Below are 27,702 nucleotides of genomic sequence, written 5' to 3'. Positions count from 1 at the left end.
TTCCCTCTTTATCGTGATTCCCTTGTATTTTTCTTCTCGTTTCGTACTTCAATCGCCTCTTGATCAAAAACCCAAAATTCAACTATTTTACTGCCTTTTAGTTAGGTTTACTAGTTTTAGCAATTAATCTCCTTCCTATGGGTTCGACACCTTTTATACTGCATTGCACGTCTGTATCCTTGCAAAGGTTGTATTTTTAGGGATTTATTACTTGTTTTGTATACTTATTTTGCACCATAAAAATCACAACATATATCACATAAATTCACACGAAATTTACACAAAGGCAAATTAATTAGATATGAATGTGTACCTTTGATTTGCACCTTCTTCACGTATCGTGTCGGTACTTTACGTAGGCAAACTTCTAACGTATTGCCAAACTTATGTGCATCCATTTGCGTAGGCAAATCTCAGATTAAATATGAGTTGATGGGCATGATGACAAGAACTTATATCTAGTAAAGAAGAATACAAAAGAATTCCGTCTCTCCTATGAATCAGGAGAGAATCAAAATTTCTCTCTCACACAATAGTGTTGCTGCCTCTCTACTCTCTACACACTAGGATTTCTCTCCAATGTGGATGTTATATTTCTGTCTCCATTCCATCCCTATTTATAGAGTTGAATATATGCTAGGTTAGAGATCCATAGAGGTTGAACTTGGGCCAACCCATTGAATATAAATTAATTAAACTCATAATTTAACATATATGCAATGGAATATTATATCGTACCACTGTATAAATAATATTGATTTTCTGTCTGATTCCAAAATAACGAGTAATCTGAGTTTCATTTTGATTTATAATATTTTCCAGGTCTAAGAAAGTGCACGAAACATGCCGATTACAATACATTAATACTTCGTTCGTCTCACAATAAGAGTCACATTGGTGTGGGCACGAGTTTTAAGAAATATAAAGAATAGTGGATTGAAAAAACTAGTGGTATATGAGATCCACTTTTATACATTGGTTTTATAATAGAATGTGAGTGAAATGAGTTAGTGGAATGTGACTCTTATTGTGGGACAGACCAAAATAAAAAAATGTGACTTTTATTGTAGGACAGAGGGAGTATTAAACAAGGATAAAGATGAACTTGGTGAATAAGAAATGAAGAACAACTGTGTTTCTTAAGAAGGGTATTGAGAGATAAATGAAGGACAATTAACGAGACAGAACACTTGGAATAAGAAGAGTAAATGCTACAGATATTTACTTCACCAACAACATACCTAACTACTTAACCATAAATGTGCTTGAAATTCAAAAGCAAAAACATCATAAACTCATAACAACAAAGTAGATAGGCGTTCACACTCATAAGCAAAAGCAGAAATTTAACTAAAAACAAAATTTGAGAGTTTTAGAACTAGGAGACATATAATTTGAAAGTAAAAACAAACAATGGAGAGAAAATTAAGTTATGAACTAAGGAATGAAACATAAAAGCTAAAATTAAACTAGATTAACTCCACAAAGCAGCAGAATAGTACCCCATACGCGCGACACGTGTTAGTAAATGACCCCTTCTATAAAAAAATCTTCCTTTTCTGTCCACGGATGGAACCCTTGACTTGTTTAGCTCATCTTCGCAAATTATCTAACTTCGTGGCATGGGCATCAAGAACCAATTGATCATTCTCATCAGCTTGCAGAACCCTTTTTTCATCTTCTCTACTCTCTACATTCCTACTTGTATTCTTTGCGGATTTTTGCCATTTTCTCACTAAAACTCGCATCTACACATGTAAATATATTCCATTACAGTACAGAAGTGATTGAAAACATATGATTCAAATAAACCTATCAACTTTGTTTATGCAATTACGTAATTAGCTCAGAAACTCATCTGCTAAACAAACTTTATCTAAAAATCTTTGTAGTAATGGTAACATTAGGAGTTCATTATTGAACTCGATTGCTTTTTAGTTGTTGAAACACGAGTGCTAAAATTAGACACCGGTGATTATCGTGTGGGAGCGGTTTGATAAGGGAGAAGAAAAACAACAACGACATGCGAATGACATAAATGGATGTATGTATGGTGGACCACCGCCAAAGCCAATCAATACAAAATTGATAAATAACCCATCAAAATTCAACTTTATTTATCGTTATAACAATGATTATGAACATTAATGCCAAAATAATGACACGAATTAAAACTTTACATTCAAATCGATCGCTCCAATTTTAATTTAACTTTATTTATATTATAGTAGATTAGGATGAAAGACTCATCTCCAATACTATTTTTGTGAAAGTCATGAAAATTTGAAGGTATTATGTGATTCTAAAACTAAATATAGAAAAAAAAAATTATAATCAATTTACAGAAGAAAATTTTGATTCCAAAAGTTTGTTTTCGAAAGCTTTTTCGCCGAATAACCCGATGGGTCTTCCCGAAACCTAGTGGATTAGTATTAGATTTGAAAATTTATACCTCGAAAAAGTTATAATCCGAATAGCTCGCGCCTAAATAGTCTGACAACTCGAGTGGATTGGTCCGAACCCGAACAAATTAGCCCGATTGGCTTCCCTAATTAAAATGTTTTTAATATTTCTTACACACTATTCGAAACACAGATAAGTACTGCTAACTATATTATTTTCAATATTTTTATCATCTTGCTCACTATTTAAAACCCATATACTACTGCTAAATTGTTTTCAATTTGTCAATGGTACGTGCAAATCAAGTGTCTGAATACTACGTACAATTCTATCTTCGTGATTTGTGTTAAGTGGGCTTTGACATTAAACTAATTCATTGATTCGAATCATGTTATGTTTCTTGCTTAGTATGTTTGTCGTTCCGACATGATTAGACCCTCTCTAGCTACTACATTTTCTATTTTTGAATGTCTCCCTCAAAAGTGATAATTTCTTTGTCTCACTAAATATGATCCACTTTTCTGTTTGGTTTATCTTAACTAAGATGACTCATTACTAAAAATAAAACACGTTTATCGCTACTTTATTCATCCTCTCTTACTTTACTCTCTTCACTTAACACACAAAATAAAATTACATAAAAACTCGTGCTACCCAAAGAATGAGTCATCTTCCCTGAAATGAAAAAAATACAATTTTAAATATAAAAACATCACTCTTTATACTTTATTCTCTCATATTTTATTTTGTTCATTTAACTTAAAAGAGAACACTATAAAATATCTAGTTAGGAAACAGATATATAAAAAAAATTAGACGAGGCCAACTTGTCAATGTTTTTCACAAATTTGGAACGTGAAGCCAGAAAAAATTAAATGTTTTTTTCTTAAGATGTGGTTGTATTTACTTCCACGAGCATTACTTATAAGTATCCTTTAGATTTCACACTTGGTAGATAACATTAGTACAAAATGCTTAAAGGATCGACAGAACAAATAGTCGCACGTTTATATTATGTTAGTCCAACATTTACGACAAAAAATAGTCGCACGTTTAAATTATGATAGTCCACCGTCCACATTATTAAAGTCGTCTACAATTCTCACCGACTTCAAAAAATGAGCTAATAAATGATGAAATTTTTTTAAAATGGGAATTAGAAATGAAATGTCGTTCATTGATCTTTACTTTTAATAAACTCTACATAATATTACTACATATTACCTCCGTCCTTAAAAAATATGAACATTTAAAATGCCACGAAAATTAATGCAAAATTGGTAAAGTAAAAAAGAGCTAGATAGAAAAATTAATTATAGTATTGTTAGTAGAGAATGCGGTTCACCTTATTAAAAAGAAAGGAATTATCAAAAATAGAAGAGATATATTTATGGGACATCCCAAATAAAAAAATGTCCTTATTTTTTATTTTTTTAGACGAGGAGAGTATAATTTTAGAATAAAACTACCTCAGTATTATCGTGACATTCAACAATCTACTAGAATTGTACGAAAAAAGGACTATTCGTACAAGTTGTATAATTTTTAATGACTACCTCATAGTTGGTGGCTTCCATTTAATTTTCCCTTTTTATAATGAAAATCTCAAATTTTGCATCAAAATAATTTGTCCGACTCTAATCGAAATATAAATTATCTTTTCGAATTATTTATTTAAATATACTCTAGTATAAATCCAAGATAGTGTGTGTGAATTACTTTGTGAGGAAAAGTCTTTTTCAATCCCTATGATTTTTACTAATCGTTCCCACTTATTATTAAGACTGGGGAAAATTTTACGTTTATTCGATTACAAATATGCACAATTTTTCAAGTGAATATACACATTGTCATGTGAACTTTTGTAGACACACGGCCTTTTTTTCTCCAAAATTGACATTAACTAATTTGTTTTCTTTTCTGAAAAAACCCAAACAAATTTAGTTTTCAAGTATATAAATGTTGCACAACGTCTACCACTTCACCTCCCACAGTCACTAGAAAATTATCAAGCCTAAAATTATGAATCAATACCCCATTTCCCCATCCACATATGATAGAAAAACTATTGAAAAAAACAGAAGAAATCAAATGAAAGCTCTCTACTTCAAACTCTGCTCTCTCCTTCCTCCCCAGTCTTCAAAGGTATTCATCATTTCTCCATTTATTCTTCTTTTTTAAAACTAATTTAATATTTTTTTTTGTAGGAAATAGGTAGCATGTCTGATCAATTAGGAGAAGCTGCAATGTACATAAATGAGCTGCAAGAGAGGCTGGAGGTGCTGAAGCAGAAGAGAAATTATTTGAAGGTGCATAAATCTGTTAGCTCCAGTTTTAGTTTCAGGGGTGAATGTGAGTCCAATGCAGCTGGTGGAGGGCCGAACCAACCGTCGTCCCTCGAAGTTCATGCCAACGGCTCGACTCTTGACGTCGTTTTGGTGACTGGAGTCGAACACCGGTTTATGTTCAAGGAAATTATTAGGATTCTAACCGAGGAAGGTGCTGATGTTGCTAACGCGGCTCTCTCTGTGCTGGACGGGACCGTATTTCACAATGTGTATTCCGAGGTAATCGAAAAGGGATAAATTTTAATCTTCACATTTTTATTTTGGATTGTCCACAAAATAATGTCTACATTTTTTTTCTTTATCTTAGATAAGTTGATCTCAGACTCTACTGCATTATTACATTCACATCCCACATTCATTTTTTTTTTTCATATACTATCTCTTAAAACTCTCACATTATTATATTCACATTCAACATTTATTTTTCATATATTTCTTAAAACTAGCACATTATTATATTCACATTCCACATTTATTTTTTTTCAGATATTTCTTAAATTTTCTTAAAACTCGTACCAATGTGGACAGACAGTTTATTTCACAATAGTGTTTCATATTTTATTTTAATATTTGTGTCACGTGTTACACATGCCCTTGTAAAAAGATAATGTTTTGGCCTTTTGGGAGTTGTGGTGCAGATTGGAGGGAGTGGATTGGAAATTGGAGGTGCAAGAATTTTTGAGAGGCTGAAGAAGTTCGTTGCTAGTGAAAACTAGTCAAGATTTCTTGGTGACTGCAACTGATTAACAATAAATTTTTGCACATATATTTCCATCTCTAAATTTTTTGGAGATGGAAATTGATGCAAGTGATCAGATCAGTCAATCGATTGTGTAATTTCGAGTAAGTGATTTGTGATGTTGAGGTCGTTTTTACAGACAATGAGAGTAGCAACAACAATAACAGTGGTTGCCAACATTCAATAAATGGTTAGAAATTTTCGAGTAAGTGATTTGTGATGTTGTAACGTCCATCAATTTCCTCCTTTTACCTGTAGAGTGTCTCTACAGATTTTAATAAAAGATTACTATTACAACTGTCTCACAACAAGAGATACATTCTGTTAATTTTGTATGTCTTAGACCATCTCAAATCGTACTCCAAAAATGAGTTTTGGTGTATAAATCTTCTTCAACCATATACCAAACTCAAACTCATTTTTGGTGTTTTCTGTGAAACAACACCAAATATGGTGTTACAACAAAAATTTTGTGAGACAAATCCAAAAATGGTGTAAATTTTAAATTTAGTGTAAATGGTTGGAGTAAAACTACTTTTTGGTGTAATGTATACTTAAAATTAGGTTTGAGTTTGATGTAAATGGTTGGAGATGGTCTCAATAAGAGTTACATTTCACATTTACCATAAATTGTAAATCGGTCTCACCTTTCACTAACTTACTTCACTTACATTTTATTATAAAATTAATATAAAAAGTGAATTTATATTCTACTGAATTTTTCAACTATTATTTTTTATATATCTTAAAATTCATGACCCCCATCAAATGTGACTCATATGAGAATGAGGCAGTAAATCGTTAGGCATACATTTGTTGTCCATAGATTTAATCTTCACTGTAATGCATTACACTGAAACTAGACCCTCGGTTTGCTAGTTGTTACAGAATTAAGATCAATAATAGCACTCCCAATGATGCCGGCTAAAAGACGGCGATAACTCGCCGACTAATGGGAGAGGTTGGCGATAATTCGGCGATTTTTCCTCCCGTTTTATCGCCAACCGGCGAAAAATCGCCGGATTATCGCGGAATTATCGCCGACCACTGTGGGCGATAATTCGGCGATAAATATATTTTTTGTTTTTAATTTCCCCCCTATAAATACACACCTTCTCTTCATTCTCTCTTCATCCTCGTCCCTTTTCTCTCTTCATTCTCTCCTCATCCTCATCCCTTTTCTCTCTTCATTTATTTTCCATTCCTGTACTATTTTTTTTTATTAATTTTCGTCGTTGTAATGTTTACCCGTGTTTAATACAACGAACTTTATTACTATTATTTGTTTTGTCTTATAAATTAAATTAGCTAGCTTTATTATATACAAAAATAAAACAATTAAATTAGTGATGATGTAAAAATGAAATGTTGAGTTAGGGAGAAATAAGAGAGAAATAAGGGAGAAATCATTGGAGCAGTTGGCTAAAAGTTGGCTAAAAACTGGGGATAAATTATGGTGCTAATATGGCGCTGATGTAGCAGGAGTTAGGGAGAAATAAGAGAGGTTTTAGGGAAATTGTTGGGAATGCTCTGCCTAATATAATTAATTATAGATTTATAGATGACTGAGATCTCATTAAATTGTGCATCAGCATACACTTACTAGATAATCAAAATGGAAATGGTCACCGAGTAGTTATTTATTTTAATTATCTGGTTAGTGGCACATTATGGGAAGAGTATTGACATTGTTACCTCTAAAGTTATTTTAGAGATTTTCTTAGAAATGTTTTGAGAAACCTAAAAAGTTATGTTCTTGTGATTTATTTCCACAGTCGCAATTATTGTTTCTTCTCCTGCTGTGAAGATCTGTTTGAGGAACCTTGAACAACTTATTCAAATTGAGAAATTTCTTTGCTAAGCTTTGAAACCTTGGAAGCTATGTTTTGAGAAATTTTTTTACTACGAATTTGTTATTGAAATATGAGGTCCATTATAAAAAATAGTAAAAAGTAAATATGATAAGTATTTATCGACAAATAAAAAAGGAAACTAGTACAAGTAATGACAGACCCATGGAGTATCGTTTTTACCGAACAAAAGATTTCGAATTTAATTAATTCCATAGAATTCAATTCCGTAAATTTCTAATTCCAATTTTGTGTACTAAACGGACCCTTAGTGATTTTTATCTATTCTTTACAAGTGTTTGGCGTGTACTTACTTACTAGAAATATGTCGCCGCTGAGGATTTGAAGGCTGGGAAACAATTTGGTCAAGGAATTTGAAGGTTGGGAAACAAGACTGCAACCGCTCATCAAATTTGCATTTATTTTATTCGATTTCTATGTGAGCAAATTTAGCTTTGAGTTGTATCATTTAATTCTCTAAATTTGGATTTAAAAGCATAAATAAAATCTAAATATACATTTTGTGGGTCCCAAATTCCACTATCACACACTATAAAATTTCATTCCTAGTATTATCTAAAGTTTAGATATACTACTATTTTTTGCTTGTATTGTTTATAAAATTTCATTCCCAGATGAGTTATCAACTAAACATGTCATAATAATTTTCAGTTTTAATATTAGAAATGAGTTATAAGAGGGAGGGTTATCCATACTTTTATAGGTGAGCTAGAATCGTTACTAAGTCGACGTGGGACAAGATATTAAGAAATTTAACAGGTATCACAAATTGTTACTCCATCTACTTTCAAACAATAGGGCTTCATTCTATTGTAAATTGTTGACAAATAAATTTGATGAATGTGCCTGTTTTCACACATATTTTGTGATTGGAAAATTTCTACTATTACAAAGTTGGCTGACTTTTGTATTGTACAAGTTTTTAATACGAGGTTCATATTTTTCCTTCTAGGTTTGGAAGGGCCAGCGGTCTGCCAATAATGCAAGAATTTTTCATGACATCGTAAATGCCCCCGCGGTTTATAAATTTCAGGTCAATCATTTTGTTCCATGTCATTTTCCAGCTTTGAAGATAACACTAGTGTATTTTACACTACTATGAGATTTTTATTAATTCACTCCTCAGTTCCGTAGTATTATACTTTTCTTTTAAATTTATCATATAAAAAATAAAAAAGTACTATCATTGATACTCCCCATCCACGATTAAATAATCTGTTTAGCAATTTTGAGATCTCTCAATTAGGGGTGTCAAAATGGATATCGGGAATTGGATACCCAATATTCAAACCCGAAATATCGAGTAATTGGATACCCGATACCCGATTTTTCGGATTTCGAAATTGGATTCGGGTATAGGATTTTTGGATTATCGGGTATCGGGTTACCCGATATCCGATCGGGTATACCCAAATTACCCGATTTTTTATATTTTATTTTTTAAAATTTAATATAAATGTATTTATTCTATTATTTAAAAATTAAATAATTAAATGTACTCCCAAAATCCTTCACTCTTAAGTCATATTTTGGGTTGATGTATGAATTGAGATGTTTATTATGTATGAATAATACTCCCTCTGTCCCATTAAAAATGCAACGTTTTCCTTTTTTGGTTGTCCCATTAAAAATGAAACGTTTCCTAAAATGGAAACAACTCTATCTCTACTTTTTCATCTCTCTTACTTTACTCTCTCTTCATTAACTCACAAAACAACACTATATAAAATCTCGTGCCGATTCCCAAATGTTGCATTTTAAGTGGGACGGAGGGAGTATAATTTTTTATTTCTAAAAATTTGTACTAGTTTTTTTCTCTTGAATTTGAACTACTTTATGTTTGTATCAAATTCGAACGACAAGTTTGTATTTTTAAAAGTTTGTAGCTTATTTCCTTAAAATAATAATAAAATAAAATAAACTAAAAATTCAAAATCGGGATTGGATACCCGATTTTTCGGGACTGAATACCCGATTCGGGTATCCGGGTATCCGAAATTATTTTCGAATCAGCTATCTGGTATTAAATTTAGGAAAATTCGGGATCGGATACCCAAAATTTTCGAATCGAATATTCGTGAGTACCCGATTTAACAGACCTAGTCAATTAAATAGTAACTTATTTAGTTTTCTTTATTTATAATAGACCCTACAATCCTCCAACTCATTAACATTACGTTTTATTATAAAACATTTGTATATAAAAAGGGGAGTATAATTTTAGAATACTATGATAGAAATGTAAAATATATGCTTAAATATTGGAAAGATAATACAATTAAATATTATATGCTCTCTGGAAACATTTAGATTTTGAGCCCAAACATATATATGGGCACGTTAAATCATATTTTACTTCAAATTGTCTACTGAAAAAGCCCAAACGACAATGGTTGCCATTCACTGAAAACCCTAATTCCAGCTCAGATTCACACTCATCACCAATGGTAGGATTCGAGCTCGGTGCCGTGCCTTTCAATCCCGACGGCTGGGGTCCGCCGGATTCTGCCGCCGACGGTAATTCCGTCCCCAATAATGTCCCCTTCGCCCCCTTCTCCCGCTCCGAAAAATTAGGGCGAATCGCCGATTGGACCCGGAACATGAACAATTCCGGCCGCCCCGGATCCAAGCAAGGCTACCACAACGCCGATTCCGCCTTCGATTTCTCTGGCGACGACTCCTTCGCCACCCTCGCCGCCGACGAGGATTCCTCCTTCCGCCTCGTCGACACATCCGCCAAATCAAACCACCACAACCCTAACCGCCCCAAATTCAACCCTAGGTGGCGATTCAACCCTCACCACGCCCGCTCGCAGCTCCCTCAGCGCCGCGACGAGGAGCAGGAGGCGAAGAAGCGAGAGGCCGAGAAGGAGCGCGCGCGCCGCGATCGTCTCTACAACGCTAATCGCTCGATGCCGCAGCGCCGCGAGTCGTCGGTGTTCAAATCCTCCGTCGATATCCAGCCTGAATGGAACATGCTCGATCAAATCCCCTTCTCCTCCTTCTCCAAGCTCTCCTATTCCGTGCCGGAGCCTGAAGATTTATTGATTTGCGGCGGATTAGAGTTCTATGATAGGTCTTACGATCGGATTACCCCGAAAAATTCCCGTCCATTGGAGCGTTTCAAGAGCCGGAACTTCTTCAAGGTCACAACCACTGATGATCCAGTAATTAGGCGTTTGGCGAATGAGGATAAAGCGACGGTTTTCGCTACCGATTCAATTCTGTCGACACTAATGTGCGCTCCTAGATCGGTTTACTCATGGGATATCGTCGTCCAGCGCGTCGGAAACAAGCTATTCCTCGATAAAAGAGACCGATCGCAGCTCGATTTGCTCGCTGTGCACGAGACTTCGCAGGAACCGCTGCCTGATCTCAAGGATGACATCAATTCTATGCACTCATTGAGCGTCGAAGCCGCTTACATCAACCAGAACTTCTCACAGCAGGTTCTGCTTAGGGATGGGAAAAGGGTGACTTTCGACGAGCCGAACCCCTTTGCTAACGAAGGTGAGGAAGTAGCTCCGGTCGCTTATAGGTATAGGAGGTGGAAGATCGACAACGAAATGTACCTCGTGTCAAGATGTGAGGTGCAGAGCGTGGTGGATATAAACAATCAGCGGTCATTCTTGACATTGAACGCGTTAAACGAGTTCGATCCCAAGTACTCGGGTGTTGACTGGAGGCAGAAGCTGGAGACGCAGAGGGGCGCTGTGTTGGCGACTGAGTTGAAGAACAACGCGAATAAGTTGGCGAAATGGACGACTCAGGCTCTGCTGGCTGGCGCCGATATGATGAAGTTGGGGTATGTTTCTAGGGTTCATCCGAGGGATCATTTCAACCATGTGATATTGGCAGTTGTGGGATACAAGCCGAAGGATTTTGCGATTCAGATTAATCTGAATACTTCGAACATGTGGGGGATTGTTAAGAGTATTGTGGACTTGTGTATGAAGTTGAAGGAGGGCAAATATGTGCTTGTGAAGGATCCATCGAAGCCGCAGGTGCGGATTTATGATGTGCCGCAGGATGCTTTTGATGACGATTATGTGGAGGAGCCGTTACCGGAGGACGAGCAGGTGCAGCCTCCAGCTGAGGATGGCGATGGTGTTGATGGAAATGCTGCCACCGTTGATGGCGCTGCCGAAGATGAGGAGGTTCCTAATGAAGTTGGTGCTGCTGCTTAATGGTAACAATGTCAGAGTCTTTATTTAGTTTGAGCTCTAATTTCTTGCTGCTAGTTAGTTCAAACTGTGCCAAAATGAGGTGATTACCCCACTCAAGTATAAGTAAAGTACGAAATGAGCTGACTGCAGCACTTATAACACTTCGTTTTGGCTTTGATTTCATCTTTTTTAAGGAATAGCAATAGACTGGGCTGATATCAAATTAAAACTAATAGTAGTATAATGGTGATTGCACTTAAATGAATATGTTTCTTGCCTAGTGCTTGCTGTGCTATCCCAAGCAATACTGAATACTTCACTAGTACTTCTTATTAATCTAGCCATAAGCCTAGTCTGAATATTTGTTGTCTATTTTTCCTTGTAATTTGTCTCGCTGCTAAACGAGATTTGACGTTATAGCAACTCCAACCATTGACACTAAACTCGAACTCATTTTAGCGTGAATGTCACATCAAATAGTGATTCTACTCCAACCATTTACACTAAACTCAAACTTAAAAGAATATTCACGGACCACTACCTATTTTTACTCACAAAATTTGAAGAAGTGTTTCGGGTTTGTTTTAGTGTAAGTGTAAACCTAAAGATCGGTATATTTTACTCAAAAACCAAAATTGGGATGGGTTTTGGAGAAGCATTGAAGTTAATTGCCTACTTCATTTTAGGTTTTATGTAGCATGGCTTTATATGATTTGTCAAATTCCCAGTTAGAAGATTTTCTGATAATTACATTATCAGTCACATTACATTTACACCCTTCTCTGGAAAGCTTTGCTTTTACATCCTTTTCTGTAACTCCTATTCCTGGTTTAGTGTTTTTATTTTGCTTTCTATTAATATTATTAACATCAAAACCGATTAACTACAAGATGAATGTATATGGAACTGTTTTTGCTTTGATCTATTAGTTTCGGAGGGCTCTCTGTCTACTTTCATGTAGTGTAATTCTTTCAAGTAACTTGTCTTTTTTAGCCTAACTTCTAAGTATTAGGTCCCATTTAAGGTTGTGTAAATCCATTGACATGTCGTTCTACTTTCCTCGAGTATGATTATTTGTTTGCTGGTGTAACAGAGTAGTTTGAAACCTTTGAATCAAGAGTTTCTTGCCTCCACCTATTGTGATATGCAGTTGAGCAAAGTTTGGCTATCACATTCCAGCTATCTTCCATAATCGAGTTTTTCTCTTAAATTTGCCAGGCTCTCTCCCCTGTCAGATGAGTGTCGACGACAAATGCTATATTGTTCAGCCTTGCACCTTACGCGAAGTTGAGAAAGCAGCACTGTGTAGCGAACGAATGAGCTCTGGGATTTTTGTTACTGCCCTTTGTTAGATTGTTGTTTGACCACACTCTAAAACATCTAGTACAATAATGTTTAACTATATGTGTGATTTAATTAGTGCCTCTGTTTACTGATTTTGTGCCTCACAATGATGTTTTCATATACTATAGTTCTAGTATTTTCTTTGTGGCGATTACCCTTTCATTTTCTGTTTTAGTAACGCTCAGTGTGAAAATAATGACTATAGAATCTAACAACTTATAGTATGATTAAATATTACCTCTGATTTATGGAAACTTCACAAATAGTTTTTGAATTATTCTATTTTCCCTGACGCTGTCCTAAAATAGTCTATATGGATATAATCATACTCTCTCTCTCTCTCCCAAATATTGTCTATATTTAACTCACCATCTTAAAGGTACTCCCTCCGTCCCACAGAAAATGACCTCGTTTTTGGGCACCATAAAAATTTATACAACTTCATTTTGTGTGTAAATTGAAGACATTAAAGTAAGAGAGAGAATAAAATAGAGAGAAATGTGTTTCTATTTTTAGTAATGAGTCTTCTTGAATGGAAAACACCAAATAAAAAGTGAGTCATCCTCAATGGAACAAAGGAAGTTAAAAATATAGAGTTTAAAAAATTAGTAAATGTAAGTTATATTTTTATATACTCCCTCCGTCCATAATGAGAAGTTCCATTTGAGTTCGATATGAGTTTTAAGAAATATAAAGTAAAGTGAGTGAGAAAAAAATAGTGGTAGAATGGTACCCATTATTATATTTTCTTCGTCAATAAAAACATGTGCACTTTCAATTTTCGTTCATCCCAAAAAATATGTGCATTCAATTTTTGGAAAGTTATCCCTATTCATTACCCCTATACACCATATTAAACACTACTAACAATGTGAGTCTCATTATCCACTAACACAATTTTAACTATCCTTCTCCCTCTCTCTTTTACTTTACTAATTTTGTCTTAATTCTCATGTCATATCCATTGCTCATATTTTTATGGACGGAGATGTCATATCCATTGCTCATATTTTTATGGACGGAGAGAGTATACTACTACCTCCGTCCACAAAAAATAGATAAAGTTATAAATGAGATACGTCTTAATGCGCAATTGGTAAAGTATGAGAGAGAAAAAAATGGTGGACACAGTGTTAGTGGATAGTGGTGTCCACATTTAGAATAATGTATAGGGTTAGTACTTGTTTAAAACTTTTCATATTTTAGGATTGGTCTAATTTTGATGGACATCCCAAAATGATAAAATTAATCTATTTTTTGTGGATGGATGTAGTATTAGTTTTATAATAGAATATGAATTGAATGAGTTAATGGAAAGTTTGGTCTACCAACTATTTATCATAATAGTAAACCGGGACTCTGAATGGCGGATGAACAAAAATAGTAAATTAGGACTTTTAACGGCGGACCGATGGAGTATTAGTTTTATAATAAAATATGAGTATAATAAGTGAAACTTACTAAAAATAGAAAAGGCAAGTGGATAATATATTCTAGATGAACTGAAATGGTAAATGTGAACAACATTCGGTGGAGGAAGGGAGTATGAGATTTTTTTCCATTTTAATACGACCTTTTTCGATGAAAATGCATCATTTGAAAACAAAAATCTAATTTCTTAATTTTATATTTGTTTTGTCAACACATTTAAATTTACTATTTATATAGGCATGCATTGACACATGTGTAATAAATTTCATACCCCAGCTGGAATCTGGCTTCTGTCTGTGTGCGAGAGATGAAGGCGGTGTATTAAAACAATCAAAATAAAAAACCGTCTACTACTAAAGTGTAGTTGCCCCATAGTTTTATAGCACACTAAATTCTGATTTGAAAATCCCAACCACTCACACCTACTTATTCATCCCTATAAATCCATCTCATTTATTCATTCCTCCCTATAAATCAACTCATTAATTCATTCATCAAAATTCATCTCTCTCTAATCTCTAAATAATGGCTTCTCTACTTCTTCTCTTATCCGAGGTCATTCGCCACGAAAGCCTCGACAACCTCGTGTTGCCACCGCCGCCGCCGTCTTCCTCCACCAAAAAGGTTGCCGGAGAACCCCGCTGCAAAAGCTACAACGAAATGCATTTCCAACAAGATCTCCCTAGGGTCTGCCTTGACTTAACTTGGCCCTAGATATTTACTATTATATCTTTGTACTTTTTGATTTATATAAGTAAATAGGATAAGAATAATAATAATAATAATAATATATATGTCATATTTTCCATGATTTTGTCTGCTGAATTAGTGTTTTTTTTGATAAATTTGTGAATAGTTTTCCATCAATTTATGATCTTGTAATATGCAGAACAAATTAAGTTTAATTTAGTGACTCTAAATCTAAGAACGTGGTGATAGGGAAATCACAATGAGTCCTTGGTATAATGAGACTATTAATAAATAAGAAGTGGTAATGTTTTTCTTATTTTTTATATTATAATTTATAAAAAAGAGATAACAGCTATTAAATTATGAAATTGAGAAAATTGAGTACAATAGGAAGTTAATAATTATATTTCATTTTTAAGTTTGAAAATTAAACAAAAGAACTTAATTATTTGTATGTCTACATTTATGACGATCATATTTTCTATTCAACTATAATGCTAATGAAAATTATATGCCAAAATTAATCGAAAATCCTTGTGAAACTTCAAAGTAAAATTTCATAACTAAATAAAATAAAATCTTGTTATTTCGAAAACCAAAAGGTAATTTTTCTTCATACATGATCTTTGTCTATGACTCTATTCTACAATTCGCGTGTATAGGTTCCTTCACTTTTCTTCTACCAGTATTTTTTGGAAGAAAAAAAAAACTAAAAACGCCATTAAGAATACATACAAATTTCTTGTGATTTTTTAATTAATTTTCAACTCCATTGTAAATTCTTGAACTTGTTTGTATATGCATCAGAGCATCCGCAATAGTCGGTAGGCCAGCCATAGGCCAGCCATTCTCTCCCCTGCCACGTCAGCAACACTAAAAAAACCACCTGCCACATCAGATTTAGGTCAGCCATAGGCCAGCCGCAATAAAAATAATTCAAAATATACTACATTTACGGAATTAAATTTACGACACATATACTGAAAAAATTCGTTAATTTTATTTAAATAAAAAAAGTACATTAACCAAAAATAAAAAAAATTACATAATAAAATAAAATCCGGGCTTCCACACACGAGCCACCGCCCCACTCTACTCCTCACTAATTTATTAAAAAATACATTAACAAATGTTAGCATGCTTTGAATCCATTATAGTTTGCCGCTAGCCGACGGTATGACATGTTTCTGTTTTAGGTCTTAAATTTGTATTGGGTCTAGCCCGTCGTCTGTGTGCCTATTTAAAAATTACATAATTAAAAAAAATTCATAAAAAAACATTTAAAAAATACATTATATATTTTTTCAAAAAAAAAATTAAAAAAATTAAAAAATAGCGCTGGCCGATCGGCACGCCACAATGGCGGCCAGCGCATCGGCTAGCGCATCGGCCAGCGCAACGCGATCGGCTAGCCCACGCCGAAATTTTGGCCGATTTCCTGCTAGCCTACTCCAATGGTTCGGCTAGCCGATCGGCTAGCCACGTCAACCGGCTAGCCGATGGCTAGCCTACCATTGCGGATGCTCTTATACTTGATCACTTTATGGTTACATATTCAAACGTAGAAAACGAGGAATGAGGAAAACAAAAATGGTGACGACCCTATCTTGATCTTATCAATTCTAACGTATACACAAACTTTTGTTGTATTGGAGATTTTCAACCACACACATTAAAATACTCCTATTTGTCTTTTAATATATTCCTTAATAAACTTTGGACACAGATGAAATTTTATGTGAAATTAGTAAAAATATAGAGAGAGATAAAATAGTTAATACGGTATTAGTGGATAACAATATAAATGTGATAGAATTTTTTTAAAAAATAGAAATAATTTTATAAAATGGGAGTGGATTAAAAATAAAATAGTAGAATTACATAATTCCGTGCATTATTATGGATATTTGTCTCTAGGTTTACCGTTTACCTAATTACTCCCCCATTTCTTAAATACGTGTCATGTTTTCAAATTTGATAAGACATTTGTCTCTAGTTTTACCTAATTACACACTCGTTTCTTAAATACGTGTCATGTTTTAAAATTTGATGGGAATTGATTATGAGTATTTTATTTTATTTTATTTTGATGAAAATTTTGAGTTATTCTGATCCTTCATGCAAATTCATTAAAGATTTAAAAAGGTAAGATCACCTATTTTATTTATTTATATAGAAAATTTTATATGATACGGATGCTCGTTGAATTATCTACATGATGATACTTTTTGAATTATCCTACTCTACCTTATACAATAGAGTCAAGGTTTGATTTAATTTTATTACAAACGCTGCAGTGCATTACACAATTATTGTACTTAGATTCCATAGCAGAAACGCATTTATGTTCTCCTACACCTATAATCATAGAGCATTATGAGGCAAAACACAACTACGGTAACATTTCCTTTAATTTCTTAAATTCTCAATAGAATCAATTTTCATTTTAGTCAATCTTATAAAAATAGTTTATATTTATTTTTTCTTTTTTTCTTACTTTATCAATTATGCACCAAAACTCGTATTATCCACAAATAACTTATTTCTATAATCTAATTCCTTTCAATCTATATAATTCAGAATTATATTTTATCATTACATAAAAACAACTATTAAATTTACGTAAGTAAAATAGTAAATTCGTAATATTACTCAAAAATGATTTTTTACCAATTTAAAAAATAAAAAATTTACTTAGTTAAAATACTAATGTTCTTTTTAATTATGATTTTTTTAAATATGAAAATTATAAGATCACAAAATAAATAAATAAAAATTAGAAATATGAAATTATTAAAAAAAAACATTACTTAGTTATGCCCCAAATCTAATTCAATTTTTCTAAAATAAATGAATTAAGAAATTAAAAATACAAAAACAAATTTTGAATCAGAAAGAATTAAAAAGATTATAAATCTTAAATATGTATAACGAAAAAATAATAAAATTTGGCTTTCCAAAAGCTAAGTCACATCTAGGGTGGGTCAGTACAGAATATTGTACTGGAACTGTCATATCGTATACCGTACAAAAATTCGTTATGAGTAAACTCATACATTTACCTTACCAAAATTTCCAGTGTAACGAAATTTCAGTAACCAATTTCAATACCAATACCATAGTGCTATACTGTTATAACGTTATCGGTATAATACACCATCCGTCCCAAAAAAATAGACTAGTTTTATCATTTTCAGTCATTCTCCAAAATTAGACTAAGTCTAAATATGGAAAGTTTTTAACAAATACTAATAATCATACACATCATTTTAACACTTATTCCACTACTTTTCCCCCTCTCTCTTAATTTTTCCTACCCCTCTATTACTTTTTCCAATTGCACATTAAAGCCCTTCTCATTTATAAATTCATCTAATTGTTTGAGAAGGAGGGGGCATTATATAATTTTATTATATATACCAAAATTCTGATATGATGCGGTATTATATCGTTATCATATAAAAATCTTCTGATAAAGTATCATATCGTATCAAAAATAACGGTATACTCCCTCCGTTTCTTTATACTTGAGTCATTTTACCATTTCGGAAAGTTTCTTAATAGTTGAGTCGTTTCCTTATATGGTAACTTTTTCCTCTTTCTTACTTTACTCTCTTACTTTATTCTCTCTACTTTATTCACTTTATACTTTATTCTCTCTACCTTTTCCTCTCTATTACTTTTTTATCTATTAATTTAACACACCCAACATTCATTTTTAAATCTCCGTGCCGAAAAGTTCCGCCTCAACTATGAAGAAACGGAAGGAGTACTAAATTTGATAATTTTTCCACCACTAGTCGCAGCCCTAAAATGTGCGACGCATGCTCGCCTCTCATTAAATGAGACCAACGAGTGGACATCACTCTTACGCATACATTGGCACAAGATGATACTCCCTCCGTCCCGCTTTAGCAGTCCCATTGACTTTTCTGCACTTGTTTTGTAAAAATGATAATAAATAGTTAAAGTGGAGAAATAATAAAGTAAAAAATAGAATAATATAGAGTAAAGTCTTATCTACATTATTCTCTTTTTTACTTTATTATTTCTCCACTTAAACTATTTATTATCATTTTTACAAAACGAGTGCAGAAAAGTCAATGGGACTGCTAAAGCGGGACGGAGGGAGTATGTAAATACTTGTTAATTAAGTGGAGAGACGATAAACTAAGAGAGATGAAAAAAATAAAGATAATGTTATTTATATTTTAGGAAGTATTTTATTTTTAGTGAAACAAACTAAAAAGAAAAAAGTTTAATTTTAAACTAAACAAATAGAGTATTAAACCCTCCGTCCACAAAGTTTGGCTCAATTTGACCCGGCGCGGGTTTTAATAATTGTTTGACTTTGTATTAAATGGAGGTGTGTAGTGGAATAAGAGTCTCACATTGAGGTGATTGAGAGGTGTATTTAATATCTATTTTTGGAAAGATTCTAATTGGGACAAATTTTGTGAGACGGACGAAAATGATAAAATGAGTCAAACTTTGTAGGACGGGAGGAGTATTTTTCATTGTTATTATTTTTTACTAGGGTAAAAAATATTTGTTTCATTTATAGTAAAATGTTTTCGTTTTTTAGATTGTCCCACTAAAACTAATAGATAAAAATAGATAAAAAAATATCATATATAAAGTATTCGAAATATGCTTTGCTTTATAAATTCTAATAGTAGTATATACACATCAAATGAAAGCATCATGGTAAATATGTAATGTCGTTCAATTTTCAGTCATGGTATCAACTAGTATATTTTTCTGACTTTGATTCGTCGGTTAACATAATTATTGTTATTTCATCGATTTGCATTAAAATATGGTCATCATTGTCATTACAAAATCTTCATTAGAGACGGATTATCATTTCTATTTGTCATCAATGTGATAATGGTTTATCATTATAAATTAAACATATTTTCATTTAACGAGAATCGTCCCATGTAATGAGTCTATTTTCCCTTTAATATCGTCTACACCGTTGCAGTGGCGGCGGTCTAGGGAGTGGGAGAAGGCGACCCCTATATAACTAATTACCTCCTATTTGAACGTAAATTTTCATGTGCGTCTCCTTTTTTATTTCGACGCTACCATAAAGATCGAATAAAATAGTCATGTCTGGCTCAAACCAAGCCCAATTGAATAATACCAACTATATATTTAAGCATTCTATTTGATAATTTTTTATTTTATTATTTTATTCCATCCTCTTCCTTTTCAAATCTTTGATCCCGACGTCATAATGGAGAAGTTTTTGCCGCCTAAAATTTTGATTGTACCTAAAACGACTCCACCAAGAATCATACTTTTTGATGTCTTTGCCTCTTTGGCCTTATAAAGAAAATTTGATACCATTGTAAAGAAATTGAAACGTATTCTCGTCAGTTTGATTCGTCTATACATTGATCTAAGTTATAACATGCTCGTTTAATTATGCAATAAGGAGTTAGTTGGATACTAATACATTCATATACAATGTGGAACCTATTGAAAAGTTTTGGTGTCTCTGATTATGCGAATTGAAACGTATTCACATATTAGTAATTATTTAGAAATTGAGTTTGTTGAAATATGTGTGACTATGCATTGAAATCGTTATTTAGTATTAGTAATAGTAATATTAATGGTAATGGGTTATGTGAATCCGCCATAAACATGATAAATCACAACATTACTCAAATAATTTTGTGCCTATTTTTAATGCTTTAGTATAGGAATTATTAGATTAATCTTGATTGTACAAAATTTTTGATAATTGTTAAAGTAAATAAAATGGTAAGTACACTTACTATGAATTCTCTAACTTGTGTATTTCATAATACACTCAAATTAACTCAACTTGATCTAAATACATTAACTGATACAAATATTTCGTGTTAAGAATAATTAATACAATTGTTTAGACTAAAAAATTAAATATAGAAATAGAGCAAGCTGTGCAGTGAATTTTCTTTTTCTAGAAAAGGTTCCCTCTTCCATTCTATAGATGCACATGTACTCCATATATCTAACAAGTGACAACAAATCAATAAATATATTACTTCCTTCGACCCACAGATGACCTATTTCGTGCAAAATACAGAATTCTATGCGGTTTTATTTTGTATGGTTAGTGAAATGTGTAAAATAAGAGAGACATAATAAGATAAAAATAAGAAGTGTTTTCAATTTTGATAATGAGTCATCTTAGTTGGGACAATCCGAAAAGGAAAATGGATCATCATTAGTGGGACACGAAGATTATTAATTTTATAATAAAATGTGAGCAACGAGTTGATGAAATAAAAGATCCATGTACTAATAATAGTAAATGTAAATGCAAAATTATACTTCACTAAAATTACTTAACTTTTTGTGAAAGATTTACTTTTTTTTTGAATTAAATCATTTATAATGTGACAACTAATAAGATTCACATGTAGAACATATGGAGTATCTGATGTTATTTTTATTAGTGTATCACTTTTATTTGATAAGACATACTCTCTTCTATATTATTATCTCTTAGTTACTTTACTTTCTTTCCATTTTAACTATTTATTACTATCATTTTCGCAAAAGAACAGGCGAAAAGAAATGTGTCACTTATAATAGGAATTATATATACACTATTGAGGGGATGTGCAATGATTGTCATAGTTAAGATTTAAGAGCATGCTCGTATCGTTGGCACGACAGCATAGTGAAAAACATACTCTTTGGATAAGGGTATTGCTTAACATGCTCTTAGAGCAAACGTATAATTTTTTATATATGTTACAGTACAATTTACAAATGAACCATTGCTGATCCTATTCAAATTGGTCCACCTTGAAAAAGAAGTCACATAAATCATGTGTTCAATTATTAAGGTCAAGCTGATATAAATGTAATTCTACAACATCAACAACTTTTTTTTTTCTCTGAAGTTTGAACACTTGAAAAGCAAAAGTTATTGCAAACACATCGACATTGCGTGTTTGTTTTACACTAAGATGACGTTCAATTGTCATGACTAATTATCATGAGACTATCCATCTATGATTAAATTGAAGGATTATTTTGGTTGGAGGAGGAGGCTATGACTAATTATCATGGAACTATCCATCTAAGATTAAATTGAGGGGGTCAATCTTATAAACCAAACATGATACATATTTAATCATGAGATTTAGTCTTGTCAATCGAACCCCCTAGTCAATCAAAATTTCATTTAATTTATATCATCCAATTTAAAATGTCATAAATCGGTTACCCTACCAAATCCAACTTGGAATTTGTCAATATCGTAGTAATTACATTGAGAATTAGAGTGGACGTGGTAAAATGGCATGCAATCATTTGGAGACTATCTAATTTGACACTTTCACCTAAATAAAATATGGAGTACTCCACAAAACGAAAAAAAAAAAAACAAATTCCACATCATTACCCATTAACGAAATTCCTCATTCCAATCGAATTCCTATACGCCACTTAAACAAACCAAATAGAAAAAGCAGTTAAAAGGAATTTTCAGAAAGAAGACTTTAAAAAAATTATTTTAATTTATTCAATTTATAGTTCTAAGTAAAACCTAGATGCCTGATTCTATGCCCCTTTTTTGACAGCTAACCCTACATTGTTTTTTTGTTCTTATCAGAATGAGCATTTTCTTCCTAATTTTTTTTTAATTTAGTTTATTTAATCCAATATTTCAACACCATGTCAATTCACATGGACTTGATTCACCACCTCCTAATAAAATTCAAACTTAGTAGTAACAATAAAGCCAACAATTTTAAAAACTCCAAAACACTCAAGACGAAAATATCTATTCACAAATATCGTGACAAAAAGTAGGAATAAATGGTCGAGTAGGAATCAAGATACATGAAAATTGAGTATTCAAGCAAAGTTGGAATCTTTTTTCCTTTTTTATTAAATTATTTTTCCCCCTCTCCTTAATTTCCCCGCTTTTGAATCGCCAATGATAAAACAAAACAGTACATTTCCCTCATAAATCTCCAAATCATCAAAAATAAAATAAAAATAAAAACTCACTCAAGATTCCGCAGCTCTCGGTGACGTCAGCGGAAACAGGGGCAGAAGCCGGGGCTCCGAATCCCTGGGAGTATTCGCGGGCGACGGGTGCAAATAAAAACCCTTTTCGCCAATCGCCTTATCCTCCGCCGCCGTATCCAGCCCGGAACCGGGTCGCCCGACCCGGTCAAACGGGTCGGGTATGAGCGGCGTGACCGGGCTGAGCGCCAGCGACGGGAAATCGAGAATACTGGGGGAGAGGATCTCGGGGGTTCCGGGTCGGGGCGACCCGTGGGCCAGACCGGGCCGGATAGCCGGGCCCAGCGGGCTGATCTTGAAGCTCTTGTTGAGGCCGTTGCGGCGCTCGTAGAGCTTGGATCCGGACTTGTCCTTGCGGGGCCCGGTTTTGATGGGCGGGATCGCGTGGCGGGTTGAGTCGGGTCGGCGGGCCGGGTCGGTCGAGCCGGTCAGCATTTGGACGACTTGTTTGAAGGAGGAGGTGTCGGCCTGCACGAAGGTCGTCGGGTACGGGCTGTTCGGGTCGGATCGGGTGATCGGGTGATGGACGCCGCTGGTGGTGGTGGTGGAGCTGTGGTGCTCCATTGATGGATAGAAAGATAGATCTTCCTTTTTCTTCTTTACCTCAGAGTGTAGAGAGAGAAATTAGAGAGATGGAGAGAGAGAGGTGTAAGTTGAAACACTCTGTAAGTATTGTGGTTTGGTAAGCAATATTTCATTTGTGTACTTGGGGTAATCAGGGAGGAAGTCCCACGCGCGGGCCGCGAGTGGAATGAGTCCTGGGGAGAAAATGCGTGGAGTGAGGAGCACGCGCATGGTGGGGGCTGTGTGAGAAGGTTAGGGTGATAATTAATTATCAAAAAATAATTTTCCAATTCTTTTGACATTGACTAATGCGGGCCCACCGAGACTAATTAAGTGATTTTATTTTAATTCTCTATGTGGGATTACTAAATAATTATGCGCATTTATGAGAAGTCGTAGTTTTTAATTAAGTTTCGAGCTTTACTCCATCTGTCCCTTGGAAAAGATAGTAGTTTTTTGACATGAAAATTAAGAAAATTTATGTTAAATAAATTAAATAAAAAGAGAATTAAATAGAAAAAAAGAAAAACAAGAAAATTTAAAAAAATAAAGTAAAATAAAAGCTAAAAAATTGATTCAATTGTAATTGAATAAGCCCAAAAGAAGTTTGAAAGAGTAGGAACTTGGAAGTTTATCATATCGGCATGAATTAAATAATGCTAATTGATCATATTAAATTTTTTTTGTATTAACTTTATTTATTAGTTAATTTGTTTGTTCAAAAATTCAATAATATCGGCTTTGACTGCTCAGTTATCCGGCTTATGTTATTTGTATATGATTATTATATTTTAAATTAACAATTGTATTTTAATAGTACTCCTATTATATTTATGATCGGTCGTAATTATTGAGGGTTGCCAATCTTAGTGTCTTATTTGAAGAACGTACCGAAGAGGCATACCAAATCATCACAATAATTCACACACCCAGTCCACCTAATGTTTAGACAAAGTAATTTAAAATTGCCAACTTTAAGACCAACGGCCAACCCATAAGAATAAATTAAAAATGAAAATGTCCTAACATTTAAACATTTAAAATTAGCTTTGTTTACTTTACACGGTAAACAAAACTAATAGTGCCTCCACTAGGAATGTCAATGCAGCCTGGAATCCATGTATCAGTCTGAATAGCCCGCTAAATTTATAGAATTAGGTTTGAAAATTTCTAGGCCGATCAAATTACAGTCCGATTAACCTGCAACTCATTAGGAAACCCGAAAACCTGATGGGCTGACCCGAAAACCCGATAAAATTTCTATATTATACTCCATTTGTTTGACTCTAATTCGACACTTCATTGGTTATTTTATAATATAGATTACTAAAATATAACTTTCAATTTTATATATTAAATATGCAAATTATATATTAAAATTTTATTAACATAATAATAGATAAATAAATTACAAACTTCAAATTCACTAAAAAATATATTTTAATTTCTAAAACATGTTTTAAATTTAGTTGATGTTTATGTTTTATTTTGCATAAATCTCATATATTAGTATTTGATCATGTTAATGTTTGAGTTTAAGCATATATATCAAATTTATCATAATTAAATATTTTACATTTTATAAATATATAATTTTCACCATTATTTATTGGATTGATCGTATGTTTAATTTTATCGGTAGCAACCCGATTAACTCGTTGTGCTAGTCCGAAATCCGAGCTTTTAGGGTTAGGGTTGAATTTTTATAACCCAAAAATATACAACCCGATTAGCCCGCACCCGATTGACTCGTAACCCGATGGACTGGCCCGATGACATCCCTAGCTAGTAGCTACAATGCTTCTTTTCCTACTTCCAAAATTCCAAATAAGCTGTTGTAATGCTTTAATTTTTTTAGATCCCACAAAAATAATCTTTTTTCATCAATTTGATCCATCCATTAAAAGCAGTTTACTTTTTTTTACAATTCGGTACACATTACAATACGTATAATGCATATTTCACTATCTATGGAGTAGGTACTAACATTACTAATGCGTACATAATAGAAATTAATCAACTTTAATTTCATTATTTAATAAATTAGGATTTTCTAAATTCCTTATAATGTTTTGATAGTATTAATTTGTTTTTATAATTAGAACAAGTAGATGGAAAGATATAAATCAATATTTTTTCAGTTTATATATTCATTGGTTGTATATATATTTTTTCTTCTATCACTAATTATGTTCTCATTTCAGTTTATATTTCTTTTGTTTTAAGTTTTATTTTTTCTTATATTTAGGATTTTTATATGCTTATAAAAGTCCTCATCGTTGGACTTAGGAATGTCAAAACAGGTAGCAGGTTTCGTGAAATTACAAACCCGACCCGATATCCAACGGGTATCGGGTATCCAATACCCACAAAAATCGTGTTCAGGATCGGGATTAGGTATAAAAATGTCAATATATCGTGTAATACCTGACACCCGACTAGATATACCCGAATAACATACAATTACCGGATTAAGATTTGGCATCAGTAGAACTTACCTTTATTTATACTACAACGCATGCCACTGCCTTGCACTTAACTTTCAATGTGGGATAATATCAGCCACCGCTAAACCTATTACTATCCCTCAAAGTTTCACTGAAATATGAAAATACCATATCAAAGAAATGGAACAAAAGCTTACTGTTAGAGCTATACAATATAATCAAAGAAGAATATCAACTGAAATGAAATATCCATAGGAGTATACAAAAATTTCAAAATATTTTATCAAACACCATTGTAAACTTTGGGAAATTAGATCTAAATTCCCCAAAAGCTTGCATATTTTATTAAACATCGATGTCTTTTATTAGACTTCGAAGCTTGCATATTTTATTAAACATCGATGTCTTTTATTAGACTTCGTCTCTTGCATATTCCTAATTTTTATTTCTTTCTTTAATCTTAATCTTGTCTTAGGGTGAAAAATGACCAAAATCTTTCTAAATTAATTATTCCCTATATTGATAAATGATATATTCATTAATTTAATTTAATTTAACTTCACTTCATATCTTAATAAATTAAATATTACATCAACCACTTTTGTATTTCATGTACGTCCAAAAGTTATTGTTTTAAACAGATTTTATATATTTTATAAATTTTGTCTTGGAAATTATAAATTATAAAATGTGTAATTTAGAAAAGGTATATTGTGTGATTGTGTAAAAGCTTATTCGTGTGATTCTGCTAGTTGCAAATGTGATTTCACAAATTTAAATCCCACGTCGTTGGTATTACCACACACCTATCGGTGACTTTAAGACGGGGCAAATACATAAGACAAAATAGAAAGAAATAAAGCAAAAATTAAATAACCCAACCAAACTTCTAATTTGGGGGCTTGTAAGCCGACCCAACATGTGAATTTATGATATCTTTATATATCATTTCAAAATTCATGTGAATTATTCTTCCAAACATTCACGTGAGCCCCTCTTGTGAAAAATTCAAGTGAACTAGTTCATTTTATCTATAATTAATTTTTATTTTTATTTTTTATTATTTGCTACTTTTTTATTGTACTTCATTTTTTCTATATATATCCCACTAAGCTTGCAAAACTCTTCACAAACAAATTAACTTTCTTTTCGTTCTTGTTTTGATATATTTGGTTTCATGGATCCAAATTATCCAAACTATCGTCCTTGTTTCCGAAACCATCAAAATTTCCAAAATTATCAACAATTATCAGAATATCCAAATTATTATGATGCAACTGATTCAAGATACGCATACAAGAGTACATGAAGAAAATGTTGAAGCCTTTTGCTATTCCACTCAACAGATCGGGAGCTTGTCATCATATATGACTAATCGAGCTCAACTTCGCAATAGAGAAGCTCATATTGCTCTTCAAGAAGATTTGATTGAGCACATTTGGATTAAATTTGGCACAAACAATTAAATATGTACTAATGTTTATCTTGTTTAAACTAGCTTTTTTTTCACTCTTCATTTGTATTTTGGTTTGTTTATTTCTATTATCGTATTGTATTTTTTAATGTGTGTAATTTATTATTATATTGTACTTTAATTATTTGAATATCTAATATTTTCTATTTTAAATTTGAATCATATACTTTTTTGTTATATTTTTT

General features: G+C 32.8%; 3 protein-coding genes across 6 annotated transcripts; 2 read left to right on the top strand and 1 right to left on the bottom strand.

Moving 5' to 3' along the window:
* The first annotated feature begins 4,326 nt into the window (after window positions 1-4,326).
* Window positions 4,327-6,768, top strand: LOC125216382 (transcription factor bHLH162-like). Its single transcript, XM_048118074.2, has 3 exons — window positions 4,327-4,548; window positions 4,611-4,970; window positions 5,390-6,768. The coding sequence occupies exons 1-3, from the start codon at window positions 4,426-4,428 to the stop codon at window positions 5,465-5,467; spliced, it is 561 nt and encodes a 186-aa protein (XP_047974031.1). The 5' UTR covers window positions 4,327-4,425; the 3' UTR covers window positions 5,468-6,768.
* A 2,951-nt stretch (window positions 6,769-9,719) lies between these two features.
* Window positions 9,720-12,963, top strand: LOC125213333 (eukaryotic translation initiation factor 3 subunit D-like). 4 transcript variants are annotated; one of them, XM_048113816.2, is made up of 2 exons: window positions 9,720-11,550; window positions 12,746-12,963. In XM_048113816.2, the coding sequence occupies exon 1, from the start codon at window positions 9,806-9,808 to the stop codon at window positions 11,546-11,548; it is 1,743 nt and encodes a 580-aa protein (XP_047969773.1). In that variant the 5' UTR covers window positions 9,720-9,805; the 3' UTR covers window positions 11,549-11,550; window positions 12,746-12,963. The 4 variants fall into 4 exon arrangements, with proteins under 4 accessions (XP_047969773.1, XP_047969774.1, XP_047969775.1 ...); XM_048113817.2 differs by having other exon boundaries at window positions 9,720-11,558; XM_048113818.2 differs by having other exon boundaries at window positions 12,621-12,759.
* A 9,809-nt stretch (window positions 12,964-22,772) lies between these two features.
* Window positions 22,773-23,712, bottom strand: LOC125209161 (VQ motif-containing protein 4-like). Its single transcript, XM_048108768.2, has one exon. It carries the CDS (start codon window positions 23,594-23,596, stop codon window positions 23,015-23,017), a length of 582 nt encoding a protein of 193 aa, XP_047964725.1. The 5' UTR covers window positions 23,597-23,712; the 3' UTR covers window positions 22,773-23,014.
* Between the last annotated feature and the right edge of the window lie 3,990 nt (window positions 23,713-27,702).

Source organism: Salvia hispanica, chromosome 3, assembly GCF_029641045.1.
Source record: "Salvia hispanica isolate PSC_SH4W2 chromosome 3, Shi_PSC_v1, whole genome shotgun sequence".
NCBI classification, from domain to species: Eukaryota; Viridiplantae; Streptophyta; class Magnoliopsida; order Lamiales; family Lamiaceae; genus Salvia; species Salvia hispanica.
This window is presented reverse-complemented; position numbering and strand designations above follow the sequence as displayed.

What these genes read in the sequence shown, in the direction of transcription:
- LOC125216382 (XM_048118074.2), top strand. Translation starts at nt 4,426, where the DNA reads ATGAATCAATACCCCATTTCCCCATCCACATATGATAGAAAAACTATT. An exon ending in TTCCTCCCCAGTCTTCAAAG is followed by an intron (nt 4,549 to 4,610) that starts GTATTCATCATT and finishes TTTTTTTTGTAG; the next exon opens with GAAATAGGTAGCATGTCTGA. An exon ending in TTCACAATGTGTATTCCGAG is followed by an intron (nt 4,971 to 5,389) that starts GTAATCGAAAAG and finishes GTTGTGGTGCAG; the next exon opens with ATTGGAGGGAGTGGATTGGA.
- LOC125213333 (XM_048113816.2), top strand. Translation starts at nt 9,806, where the DNA reads ATGGTAGGATTCGAGCTCGGTGCCGTGCCTTTCAATCCCGACGGCTGG.
- LOC125209161 (XM_048108768.2), bottom strand. Translation starts at nt 23,596, where the DNA reads ATGGAGCACCACAGCTCCACCACCACCACCAGCGGCGTCCATCACCCG.